The 13,418-nt window shown below is 37.6% G+C and overlaps 1 protein-coding gene across 5 annotated transcripts in view; it reads left to right on the top strand.

Moving 5' to 3' along the window:
- BAZ1A (bromodomain adjacent to zinc finger domain 1A) overlaps window positions 1–13,418 on the top strand; it is a 101,705-nt gene that overhangs the window by 70,794 nt on the left and 17,493 nt on the right. For all 5 annotated transcript variants that reach the window (XM_047075596.1, XM_047075594.1, XM_047075595.1 and 2 more), the window contains 4 exons: window positions 3,910–4,506; window positions 6,302–6,465; window positions 7,183–7,337; window positions 8,454–8,602. In XM_047075596.1, the coding sequence (XP_046931552.1) occupies window positions 3,910–4,506; window positions 6,302–6,465; window positions 7,183–7,337; window positions 8,454–8,602 (1,065 nt within the window). The remainder of the gene's footprint in view (window positions 1–3,909; window positions 4,507–6,301; window positions 6,466–7,182; window positions 7,338–8,453; window positions 8,603–13,418) is intronic.

The following is a 13,418-nucleotide window of genomic DNA, read 5'->3' as shown; positions in this document are numbered from 1 at the left end:
TTATTCTCATGTCATTTATACTTTAGGGAAGAGAGACAATATTCATATTCTTTTAACAGATCAGTTTCACATAACTTCAACTTCTGGTTAGCGAGTTTTGTTGAGTTTGGTATTGACTACTTGATATTAGGCGAAATAGAAATTTTTATTCTATAGCCTACTCAACATTCATTGAGTACCTTTTAGATGCTAGAAATACAAAGGTCAGTAATGCTTATAATTGGTACCAAATGATTGAGAATGGAAACCTACTACCTTAAAATAATTTTATAAATTTAGATCAAAGGGAACACATTTTTTTAAAGTTGTTGATATAATTTACTTCTGAGGATCTTTAACCATCTTCATTTGACAACTACTGAAGGAGATTTGTAAGTTTATTCTGTGTTTATAATTTTGATGGTATCTTTTTTTTCTACATTATTTTCTAAAATGGCTATTATAAGTAGACAGAAAATCTCCTGTATCATGAAGGCTATATTTTCTGATTACAATGCAATTGATTTAGAAATCCAAAACAAAAAAAAAAAAAACCTCATTTGATTAGAGGTTTAAACACCTCATTTAAAACACACTTCTAAGTAATAGGTCAAAGTAGAAACCATAAATAGAAACTAGAAAATGTTTAAAACTACTCAATACTGAAAAAAAGCTAATCAATACTGCACATTAATAACTTGTTGGATACAGTCCCTCTACTTAGTGGAAAATTTATAGTTTTAATACATATTAGGAAAGAAGAAAGGCAAATTGACCTAAGCATTCATTTAAGAAGTTAGCGGTAGAAGATAGAATAATCCTTCCAGAGAAAAGGAAACAATGGATACAAATAGAAATTAATAAAAAGTAAACTGTAATACAGGAGAACAGCAAAGCCAAAAATTAGTTGTTTGAAAAAGATACAAACTAGACAAACCTTTGTTGAAATTGATTTGGGGGGAAAGTCACAATAAGGTTAGGACTGAAAAGGTAAACATAACTACAGATAAGAGTAGAAATTTAAAGGTAAGGAAACAGCATATACAGTTTTATGGAAATAACTTTGAAAATGGAGGCAAAAAGGGGGCACCTGTGTTGCTCAGTTGGTTAAGCATCTGACTCTTTGTTTTGGCTCAGGTCATGATCTCACAGTTCGTGAGTTCAAGCCCCGCATTCATGCGGAACCTGCTTGAGATTCTCTGTCTCCCTCTCTCTCTGCCCCTCCCCAACTCGTGTCATCTCTGACTCTCACAAAAATAAAATAAATAAAGCTTTAAAAAAAATGTTTAGGAGGGGCGCCTGGGTGGCGCAGTCGGTTAAGCGTCCGACTTCAGCCAGGTCACGATCTCACGGTCCGTGGGTTCGAGCCCCACGTCAGGCTCTGGGCTGATGGCTCAGAGCCTGGAGCCTGTTTCCAATTCTGTGTCTCCCTCTCTCTCTGCCCCTTCCCCGTTCATGCTCTGTCTCTCTCTGTCCCAAAAATAAATAAAAACGTTGAAAAAAAAATTTTTTTAAAAAATGTTTAGGGGTGTCTGGGTGGCTCAGTCGGTTAAGCGTCCGTCTTTGGCTCAGGTCATAATCTCACAGTTTGTGAGTTCGAGCCCAGCATCGGACTCTGTGCTGACAGCTCAGAGCCTGGAGCCTGCTTCAGATTCTGTGTCTCGCTCTCTCTTTGCCCCACCCCTGTGCATGCTCTGTCTCTCTCTCCTTCAAAAAAAAAATTTTTTTTTAAAAGGAAAATGGAGGGGTGCCTGGGTGGCGCAGTCGGTTAAGCGTCCGACTTCAGCCAGGTCACGATCTCGCGGTCCGTGAGTTCGAGCCCCGCGTCGGGCTCTGGGCTGATGGCTTGGAGCCTGGAGCCTGTTTCCGATTCTGTGTCTCCCTCTCTCTCTGCCCCTCCCCCGTTCATGCTCTGTCTCTCTCTGTTCCAAAAATAAATAAAAAACGTTGAAAAAAAGTTTTTTTTAAATAAATAAATAAAATAAAAGGAAAATGGAGGCAAAAATAAAGCAAAATCCTAGAAAAACACACATTATAAAAATGCATGAGAAAATTTAAAAGGTGACTGGTCCTAAACCTTTAGGTCTTGAATCAGTATTAAAAGTCTTCCTACAAAGAAAATGTCAGTCCTAGACAACTTTATAGGTGAATTTTGCAAAATTTTAAAGAAGCAGATAATTTTTTTTAATCTTTATTTATTTTGAGAGCAAGCAGGGGAGGGTCAGAGAGAGAATTGCAGGCAGTCTCCTCACGCGGTCAGTGCATAGCCCAACACAGGGCCCAATCTCATGAACCATGAGATCATGACCTGAGCCAAAATCAAGAATCAGACGCTCAACCAGCTGAGCCACCCAGGTGCCCCAAAGAAGCAGATAATTATAATCTTATATACAAACACTTTCAAGCAAAGAAATAGAAGTAACTCCCCACCCATCTAAGCAATCTGACAGTGACTGAAAGAAGAGAAGTTTAATTCTTCAACACACCATAAAAGGCCTGGCAGGTCACCAGGAATCCAGTCTCTTCCTGTCTTGTTGGTACTGCCATCCATAGGGTTTGCTGCCATTCTCATGTTCAAAAATGATTTATCCCCATGTCTCCATTCTGGCTAGTTGAAAGATGGGAAATGCAGAGAGGTACAACCCAGAGGTTACATTTAATGCTTCTGCTCCCATCTCTTTGGCCAGAAGTTTCTCATGTAGCCATGCCCCCTGGAGAAACATTTCTTTTTTTTAATTTTTTTTTTCAACGTTTATTTTATGTTTGGGACAGAGAGGGACAGAGCATGAACGGGGGAGGGGCAGAGAGAGAGGGAGACACAGAATCGGAAACAGGCTCCAGGCTCTGAGCCATCAGCCCAGAGCCTGACGCGGGGCTCGAACTCACGGACCGCGAGATCGTGACCTGGCTGAAGTCGGACGCTTAACCGACTGCGCCACCCAGGCGCCCCCGAGAAACATTTCTTGCTGGAAAATGTCCTTCGTTTGAATTGCTAGGTACCCAACTAAGCATTAGGGGTTCTGTTACCTAAAATCATTGGTTTGTAAACTACAGCCCATTGGCCAAATCTGCCTTGCCCGTTTTTATATAATCCATAAGCTAAAAATGGTTTTTTATATTTTTAAGTAGTTGGGGAAGGAAGAATGATATTTTGTGATATGAAAATTAAATGAAATTCAGATTTCAGTGACCATAGTTTTAATTGAACACAGTCATTCTTGTTCATTTACATATTGTCTGTGGCTGCTTTCATGCTACAATGGCACAGTTGAGCAGCTGTGAGCAGAAACCATATGGCCCACAAAACCTAAAAATATTTACTAGCTAGACCTTTATAAAACTAGTTTACTAACTCCTGCCTTAAAGAAAGAACTATGTTGCAGCATAACAGAGTCTGCCTCACTCTCCAGTGTGAGATTACAGTTTTTTTGTGTGACTCTTGTAAGTAAGTCCAGTTTCTTATCAGCATAGAGTATTAGTCTGTTCGTGCGCCATAATAAAATATCGCAGACTGGGTGGCTTAAACAACAGAAATTAATTTTCTCACAGTTATGGAGGCTGGAAGTCCAAGATCAAGGTATAAGCAGGTGAGGCCTCTCTCAGCTTGCTATTGCACCTTGTCATTGTGTCCTCACATGACTTGTCTTCTGTGCCCAGAAGTGAAGTGAGTGAGCACTCTGGTTTCTTTCTTTTCTCCTCTTATAAGTACCCCAGTCCTGAATTAGGGTCCCGCTCTCTGGACTCATTTAACCTCAGTTACCTCCTTAAGGGCCCTGTCTCCAAATATAGTTACATTGGGGTTTAGGACTTCAACCTATGAATTTGTTGGGCATTCGGTTTGGTCCATAATACATAGTAACTTGGGATGGCTTTGTATATTTTTCTGATGAAAATTTAAAATGTGATGATGATCAAATGTTTCAATTATAGGGAAAAGGGGACAAAATGGGTTTAAAGAATTTACAAGACAGGAAGAAGTCAACTGTATAACGAGAGAGCCTCTTACTGCTGATGAAGAAGCAGCTTTAAAACAGGAACATGAACGAAAAGAGAAAGAGCTCTTGGAAAAAATCCAAAGTGCCATAGCGTGTACCAATATCTTTCCCTTGGGCCGAGACCGCATGTATAGGCGATATTGGATTTTCCCTTCTATTCCTGGATTATTTATTGAAGAGGATTATTCTGGTCTCACTGAAGACATGCTGTTGCCTAGACCTTCATCATTTCAGAATAATGTACAGTCTCAGGATCCTCAGGTATCCACTAAAACTGGAGAGTCTTTGATGTCTGAATCTACCTCCAACATTGACCAAGGTCCATGTGATGATTCTGTGCAGCTGCCAAAACCAGTGCATAAGCCGAATCGGTGGTGCTTTTACAGTTCTTGTGAACAGCTAGACCAGCTTATTGAAGCTCTAAATTCTAGAGGACATAGAGAAAGTGCCTTAAAAGAAACTTTGTTGCAAGAGAAAAGCAGAATATGTGCACAGCTAGCCCATTTTTCTGAAGAGAAATTTCATTTTTCAGGTAAGTTTTCATTGAAAACTATTTCTTTTTCTCTCCCCATAATCTCTGGTTCAGGATTAAACATCTGTCAAGCTATTAGAGCTATATTTAAAACATCTTCTGTCTTCTCTTTCATTTGGACCATGAAAGTTGGCAAGTTAGAGAATGTTTTCCAGTTAGACAAGATTTCACTGGGTTCCGTTTAGATTATGAGGAATGGCCGTATAGGAAGATTCATATTCTTCCCAGTCCCATTCCCTGATCAGTAGACTCTGAATACCCAAGGCACTAAGGTTGCCATTAGTTTTAGACAATAGACATGATAGTTCATTCACTAGGGGTTTTGGTTGAGGGTCCCAGGGACAGTTTCCATTAGTGATCACACCTTTGGAGATTGGCTGCAAGGGCAGATAGGGTAGCAACATACGATGGCTGGTTCATTGATAACAGGTAAAAGAAGGTAATAAGGCGTTTTTGGCGTTTTCATATTACTGAGTTTCTCTAGGTAAAGAACTCTTAAATTTAGGGGCATACTGTCATGTCTACTTTAGTTCTCTTCAGAATTAAAAACTTCAGATCACAATTCTTTAACAGCTTTATTGAGATTAGTTCATATGCTATGCAGTTCACTCATGTCAAGTGTACAGTCAGTGGTTTTCATTAATATTCACAGATGTGCAACCATCACACAGTCAATTTTAGAACATTTTTATCACTTCGAAAAGAAACCCCATATTTGTTTTCCTTCTCTGGAAATGTCCCTGTCTGAACATCTTATATGAATGGTATCATATACTATATATGGTTTTTTGTAACTGGCTTCTTTCACTTAGCACAATGTTTTCAAGGTGCATCCAAGTAGTGGCATGTGTCAGTACTTCATACCTTCTCATAACCAAATGATGTTTCATTATGTAGGTAAACACCACATTTTACTTAACTGTTAGTTGATGGATGTTTCTGTTTTTTCCACATTTTGGCTGTTATGAATAATGCTGCTGTAAATGTTTGTGTACAAGTTTTTGTGTCGATATGTTTTTATTTCTCTTGAGTGTATATCTAAGAGTGCAATTATTGGGTCATATGGTAATTCTGTTTAATCATTTGAGGAACTGCCATACTGTTTTCCAAAGCAGCTGCACCATTATATATTTCTACCAACAGTGTATGAGGGTTAAATTTTTTCCATGTTCATGTCAACTCTTATTACTATCTGACTTTTAGATTCTAACCATTTTAGAGGTATGAAGTAGTACTTCATGACCAGTAATGTTGAGCATCTTTTCATGGTCTTAATTGACCATTTGTATATCTTCCTTAAAGAAAAGTCTATTCAAATCCCTATTGCCCATTCTTTTTATTAGGTTGTCTTTTTTTTTAATTTTTTTTTTAACGTTTTTATTTATTTTTGAGACAGGGAGAAACAGAGCATGAACAGGGGAGGGTCAGAGAGAGGGAGACACAGAATCTGAAACAGGCTCCAGGCTCTGAGCTGTCAGCACAGAGCCCGACGCGGGGCTCGAACTCACGGACCGCGAGATCGTGACCTGAGCCGAAGTCGGCCACTTAACCGACTTAGCCACCCAGGTGCCCCTAGGTTGTCTTTTTATTGAGTTGTAAGAGTTCTTCATACATTTTAGACACAAGTTCCTCATCAGATATCTGATGTGCAAACATTTCTGCCCCCCCCCTTTTTGTACTTTAGAATTTACTAAGTGTTTTTATAAGTCCATTATCTCATGATCATAACTGTCACATTGGGAAAATTGTGTTTTTAATAAGAAAATCATAATAAAGGTATTGGTAACTATTTCAGACAAACCTCAAACTGATAGCAAACCTACCTATAGTCGGGGAAGATCTTCCACTGCATATGATTCATCTCAGATGTCTGCGGAAAGACAGCTTGAATTGAGGCTGAGAGATTTTCTTTTGGATATTGAAGACAGAATCTACCAAGGAACATTAGGAGCAATCAAGGTTAGTACCTGGTCCCATTTTTAGTTTGCCTAATTACCAAAGTTTTCGTCATTTTTGTTAACTTATTTGATACAGGCAAGGCATGTGTGTTTTGAATAAATACATGGGAGTGATAATAGTTTTTATGAAAACTAAGCTAGTTCCCCTCTATCAAAATACTAATATATGAATAGAAATCTTTCTTAAATGTACTATATGGCTATCTGCTTTCGTAAACAGAATTTAATGAACATAATTGACCTTTTTAATAGTAATTTTTAGTATGTTTAAAATAACTGTTTTGCGGTATTTTCATCTGAGATGTTAAAATGTGTAAGGATATTTTCTTCTTCCTTGACTAGCTCCTGCCTGCTCTGCTGAGTCTGGTTTGTTTATTGGTTTCTTTGTTACCTTTTTAAAATCTGTAAGTAATTCATGCTTGATATGTGTGTTCTGTTCATTCCTTTGCTATCATCTGTCACTTTTTTGCTACTATCAGGTGACCAATCTCAGAATTGTTTATGATTTCCCTATATAAAAAGTGAGGTACTAAAGCTTCCATCTATAAATGATATGAATTCCATTTTGGCCACTTAGTAACGTTATTTTTAGATCCCTTTTTGATTTACAATCTTTTCTAGAATATTCATGAATTTTTCATATGTACATTGAACCTCATACTTCTTAGGAACAACATATGCCATTTTCCCATGTTGGTAAACCTGGGTTTTGTTACAGGTTACAGATCGACATATCTGGAGATCGGCATTAGAGAGTGGACGATATGAGCTGTTAAGTGAGGAAAACAAGGAAAATGGGATCATTAAAACTGTGAATGAAGGTATAGAAGAGATGGAAATTGATGAGCAAGCAAAGGTCATAGTAAAAGACAGGTACAAAAATGATTTTTCTAAAGTAACTCACTTTTTCTTGCCACTCTATATGGTTCTTTTTAGTAAATGTTTTTTTCTTCAAAAAATTGTTTTAAAATCTTACCATGGGGACTTTTAATACTTGTAACCACTGAAATAATTTTCCTCAACCACAAACTCTCTTTTACTCCACTTTGTGCTAGTGCAGACAAAAGGCAGCTTGTTAGGATAATGATAATTGCTCAAATTTAAAATAAAAAGTCTTTGAGCCTAGGGTTTTATTAATTTCAGAAAGTAATTTTATATTGTCCATTTTTCTATAGGATATCTTAGTAAATTGTGTTGGGCTTAAATATTATTTGAATTATTAAACAGAATCTATATCTGTAGATCTGTAGATAGATGCTTTTACTTTTTCAGAGTTCTTTTTGGATAACTCTCCTTAAGGAGTTTATTTAGAAGGAAATGGAAAAGAGACACTAAGCTAGCAGCTATGAAACAGGATAAGAGTTCTGATAGAAGCAGATACCCAGTGCAAATGTAGTACATAGGAGGGCTACTTGTCTTTGTAGATCAAGGAAGACAGCACAGGAAGTGCCAGAGGAAGTGACCAAGAACCTGAGACCTAAAGGTGGGGAAGATGTACTGGGAGGGAAGATATAGTACTAAAGGCTTTGAGCGAATAGGTTTGTACGTGTAAATGATCATTTTAGCTGCGGCATGGAGATTTATTGCAAAGGGAATAAGATTGATGGCTAAGAAACTATTCAGGAGGCAGCTGTAAGTGTCCCACCCAGTAAAAGTTGAAGCAAGAGAAATAGAGGGAAGCTGCCTGGTCTGCTTATCCTTAAGGCCCACCACTGGGTCATCTCCCTAAATCCTTTCCCCTAACCCGTGTCTCATCCACCTTTCCTCCTCCAGATATTTGCCCTTCTGACCGTAAAGGAATTGGTATTTAGTTAAGCTCTTGCTTGATTCATGTATTTATCTCCCTTTCCTGCTAGCTTATGTGATCTCCTTTGAGATTGGGGAAACTATTTCTTACACAGGTGTGAGTAAGCATTTGAAGGAGTTAGACTCAAGTCTTACCTAACAGTGTTTTTAAGTACCATAAACTCTTCCATGTTTTCATTGTAGACTTTTGGGCATAAAAACAGAAACTCCAAGTACTGTCTCAACTAATGCAAGCACACCACAGTCAGTAAGCAATGTGGTTCATTATCTGGCAATGGCACTTTTTCAGATAGAGCAGGGCATTGAGCGGCGTTTTCTCAAAGCTCCACTTGGTAAGTATCAATTTTTACTTCAAAGTATTATTTATATTTTAAATGATTTTGAAATTGCCTCTTAATAGAAATTTATGGGCTGACACAATAAAATTGGCTAATTGGAAAAGCTTGAGATTATATTTTCACTTAAAAGCCTGAGATTTTTTTAAATAATGCTAAAGTACTTTTTATTGTAGATACTGATCTTTAATGACTGTCTCTTTAAGTGTATCTGTTAATCCTTTCTTTTGTGTGTAAGTTTCATCAAAAGAAAGATTACCAAAACCTGTGACTAGCCAGATCCTGAATGATCAAAAGTTGTAGATAAGTATTTCTCTTGTTATTTAGAACAGAATCCCAAAGAAGCTACTTAAATCTCCACCACTGGGGGGTATGGTTTAACAGTGTGGGTCACTAACCTGAGCACTGTATAAGAAGCACTAAATCAGAAATACCAAGTGTTAAATACAAATGAGGAAATTCTCTATAATTTATGGCTAGGATGATAGAAATAATACTATCTGGATCATGTTTTAGCAGTTTATTAAATTAATATGCTTTTAGGGACTAGGAATATAATCACTATGTCTTTGGGAAAATGTGTGTTTCAAGTTCCAAATCAATTTTCATGTCGTAACTGCCTCTACTTCCCTATGGTTAGTGTTAAATTAATTTATAGCTCATCATATTCAAGATAGTTTGTATCTCAGTAGTGGGGTGCGAGAAGAAACAGTTTTTAAAGCCATATCTTTTTGGTCTCATATTGAAAAAGCAACTTGAATAGACTAAAATCATTTAAAAAAATTTTTAATACTATTTTTGAGAGACAGAGACAGAGCATGAGTAGGGGAGGAGCAGAGGGAGAGGGAAATACAGAAACAGAAGCAGGCTCCAGGCTCCAGGCTCCAGGCTCCAAGCTCTCAGCACAGAGCCGAATGCAGGGCTCGAACACGCAAACTGTAAGATGATGACCTAAGCCAAAGTTGGATGCTTAACCGACTGAGCCACCCAGATGCCCAAATCCTTTTTAAATTACATGAATATTGTTGAATATTAAGAACAAAATTTTCATAAATATATGGTGCTATCAGAATGTGAATATATTTTTTAAATGTCTGTTTTAAAATTGAAGAGTTTATGGCCAGTATCTCATTGTTCTAATAAGCCTATTCATATTTTTTATAAATTGATAATTCCACCATGAGCTTAATAACCACTTTTCAGATTGGAAAGTAGCAGTTGTAGAAATAAATACATGTGATCAAAGCTCACAAAAATATTAGTTTGTATTTGCTATGTCACTCTTACTTCCCAGTCTTCAATATTTCTTAATATTTTCTGTGTCTAAATTGAATTACATGTACAAGAGATTTCTTACAAGCACATGTGAATCTACAATTACTTCAATTAAAATTTCAATTGACGGTTATTTGTAAACTATGTAGCTCTTAGAAATATATCACTACTACTCATTAATCCCATGATTCCAAAAGAGATAAGATGCAATTCAGCTTTTTCCATTTCTGAAATTGCCATCAATTAAAGTTGTTTATAAATTCAAGGGAAAAAAAATCAAATTGCTTAGTGTGTCCATATTTTCATCAGTACATCTTTTTAAAAACTTAGACAAAGGGGAAAAGTTAACACTGGAGAATGTTGCAACTAATATCTAGTAGGTTATATGAGAGCTGAGAGCTATAGTGTTCTTTATGCTGGTTTGTATATAGCAGTGTTGGAACATTCATTTCATCCTAACAGATAAAAAGGAGCAATTTCAATTTGAAGTCTTAAAAAATAGGTGAAACAAAAGTTTAACTTACTTTAGTGGTAAATATTGATCAAAGTTAGATGTTATTCATTTATAATATGGATATTATCATCTACCATTGCTGCCACATAAAAAATTAATAGAGGGGCACCTGGGTGGCTCAGTCGGTTGAGTGTCTGACTTCAGCTCAGGTCATGATCTCACGGTTTGTGAGTTCAAGCTCCGCATCGGGCTCTGTGCTGACAGCTTAGAGCCTGGAGCCTGCTTCCAATTCTGTGTCTCCCTCTCTCTCGGTCCCTCTCCCCCTCACGGTCTGTCTCTTTCTCTCAAAAGTAAATAAACATTAAAAAAATTAATAGAATAATTGGTGTCTGTAGCTTTTTATATTATATTTAAGCTTTTGGAGGGTCTGTTTTGAATGGGACAACAAGAGATAGAGCTGTCTCTGGGTTTTTAAGATAATCTTTTTTTTTTTTTAATGTTTATTTATTTTTGAGAGAGAGTGTGAGTGGGGGAGGGGCACAGAGAGAGGGAGACACAGAATTTGAAGCAGGCTCCAGGCTCCGAGCTGCCCACACAGAGCTCACTATGGGACTCAAACTCACAAACTGTGAGATCATGACCCGAGGTGAAGTCAGACGATTAACTGACTGAGCCACCCAGGCACCCCTAGATAATCTGGGGTTTTTTTTTAATGTTTATTTATTTTTGAGAGAGAGACAGACAGAGCATGAGTGGGGAGGGGCAGAGAGAGATGGAGACACAGAATCCGAAGCACGCTTCAGGCTCTGAGCTATCAGCACAGAGCCAGACCCAGGGCTCGAATTCACAAACCACGAGATCATGACCTGGGCCAAAGTTGGACGCCCAACTGACTGAGCCACCCAGGTGCCCCTAAGGTAATCTAAACATCAGATCAAGGTAATCAAGTATACCTTAATGTGGGAGAGAAATGGGGGTTCCACTTTATGAATGTAATAAAACTAGGCTTTTTTAACTTGAGGAAGATACTCATATTTGAATTATTTTAGGTAAGATATGTGAGAATTGTTCAGATTGGTAATTTCATCCCTTATAAAGTCATTACTTCATAAAGTCATCACCCGTAAGCTATGAAAAAAATCCTCAAACTAACTTTATCAGTTTGAAATTAGGTAACACAGAAATTAATAAAGATCAAAAGGGAGATTAAAAAAAAAGGACAAGAAAAAGAGGAAGATCAATCTAGTGTGAGAGATGGTAAATTTTTAACTTTAAAGAATTTTGTCTTTTTAAAGAATTATGGATTTACTTTCTATGTTGCTGAGTACTGGTTTGAATATTTAGCTTTTGAAGGAAAACCGTGGGTTTAATTTTTTTGGAAAGGAGTGGGGTTGGGGATAAGCTTATAAAACAATATCCTCTTCCTAGCATTTTCCTTTCTACATTTCATACCTCAGATAATGAAACTTAAAAACTGATATATAGGGTGGCTCAATCAGTTGAGTATCTGACTTCTGCTTAGGTCGTAATCTCACGGTTCGTGAGTTTGAGCCCTGAGTTGAGCTCTCTGCTGTCAGCCTGGAGCCCACTTCCGATCCTCTGCCCCACTCTCTCTCTGCACCTCCCCTGCTTGTGCACTATGTCTCTGTCTCTCTCTCTCAAAAAGAAAAAACATTTTTTTAAAAAGTGGTATATAAAAAGTTGACATTGGTGAGTTTTAGTATACTTACTTATCTGTGAAAACGATGAACAGTAATGGAAGGTATGTTTATTTATTTTGCATATGGTATTTATTTATAGAATTTTTTTTTTTTTACTAGAAGGTGGGAATTTTTTTGTGTTGTTTTATCCCCTGGAGAAACCTACATAGCTTGGTCACATGAATTACTGTATGTGGCAGTTAATAATAAGAAGTCTCCCAGTGTAACTCTACCATTATTTCATATTAGTAACATACTTTTAATTAGTAATTTCTTTTTTTTATATATATATATATGAAATTTATTGAACAAATTGGTTTCCATACAACACCCAGTGCTCATCCCAAAAGGTGCCCTCCTCAATACCCATCACCCACCCTCCCCTCCCTCCCACCCCCCATCAACCCTCAGTTTGTTCTCAGTTTTTAACAGTCTCTTATGCTTTGGCTCTCTCCCACCCTAACCTCTTTTTTTTTTTTTTTCCTTCCCCTCCCCCATGGGTTCCTGTTAAGTTTCTCAGGATCCACATAAGAGTGAAACCATATGGTATCTGTCTTTCTCTGTATGGCTTATTTCACTTAGCATTACACTCTCCAGTTCCATCCACGTTGCTACAAAAGGCCATATTTCATTTTTTCTCATTGCCACATAGTATTCCATTGTATATATATACCACAATTTCTTTATCCATTCATCAGTTGATGGACATTTAGGCTCTTTCCATAATTTGGCTATTGTTGAGAGTGCTGCTATGAACATTGGGGTACAAGTGCCCCTATGCATCAGTACTCCTGTATCCCTTGGATAAATTCCTAGCAGTGCTATTGCTGGGTCATAGGGTAGGTCTATTTTTAATTTTCTGAGGAACCTCCACACTGCTTTCCAGAGCGGCTGCACCAATTTGCATTCCCACCAACAATGCAAGAGGGTTCCCGTTTCTCCACATCCTCTCCAGCATCTATAGTCTCCTGATTTGTTCATTTTGGCCACTCTGACTGGCGTGAGGTGATACCTGAGTGTGGTTTTGATTTGTATTTCCCTGATAAGGAGCGACGCTGAACATCTTTTCATGTGCCTGTTGGCCATCTGGATGTCTTCTTTAGAGAAGTGTCTATTCATGTTTTCTGCCCATTTCTTCACTGGGTTATTTGTTTTTCGGGTGTGGAGTTTGGTGAGCTCTTTATAGATTTTAGATACTAGCCCTTTGTCCGATATGTCATTTGCAAATATCTTTTCCCATTCCGTTGGTTGCCTTTTAGTTTTGTTGGTTGTTTCCTTTGCTGTGCAGAAGCTTTTTATCTTCATAAGGTCCCAATAATTCACTTTTGCTTTTAGTTCCCTTGCCTTTGGGGATGTGTCGAGTAAGAGATTGCTACGGCTGAGG

Source organism: Lynx rufus, unplaced genomic scaffold (genome assembly GCF_022079265.1).
Source record: "Lynx rufus isolate CCGP_SWC_20201006 ecotype Redwood Valley unplaced genomic scaffold, mLynRuf1.p SCAF_13, whole genome shotgun sequence".
Classification (NCBI taxonomy): domain Eukaryota; kingdom Metazoa; phylum Chordata; class Mammalia; order Carnivora; family Felidae; genus Lynx; species Lynx rufus.
The sequence above is the reverse complement of the archived record's forward strand: the minus strand, read 5'-3'. Positions and strand labels throughout refer to the sequence as shown.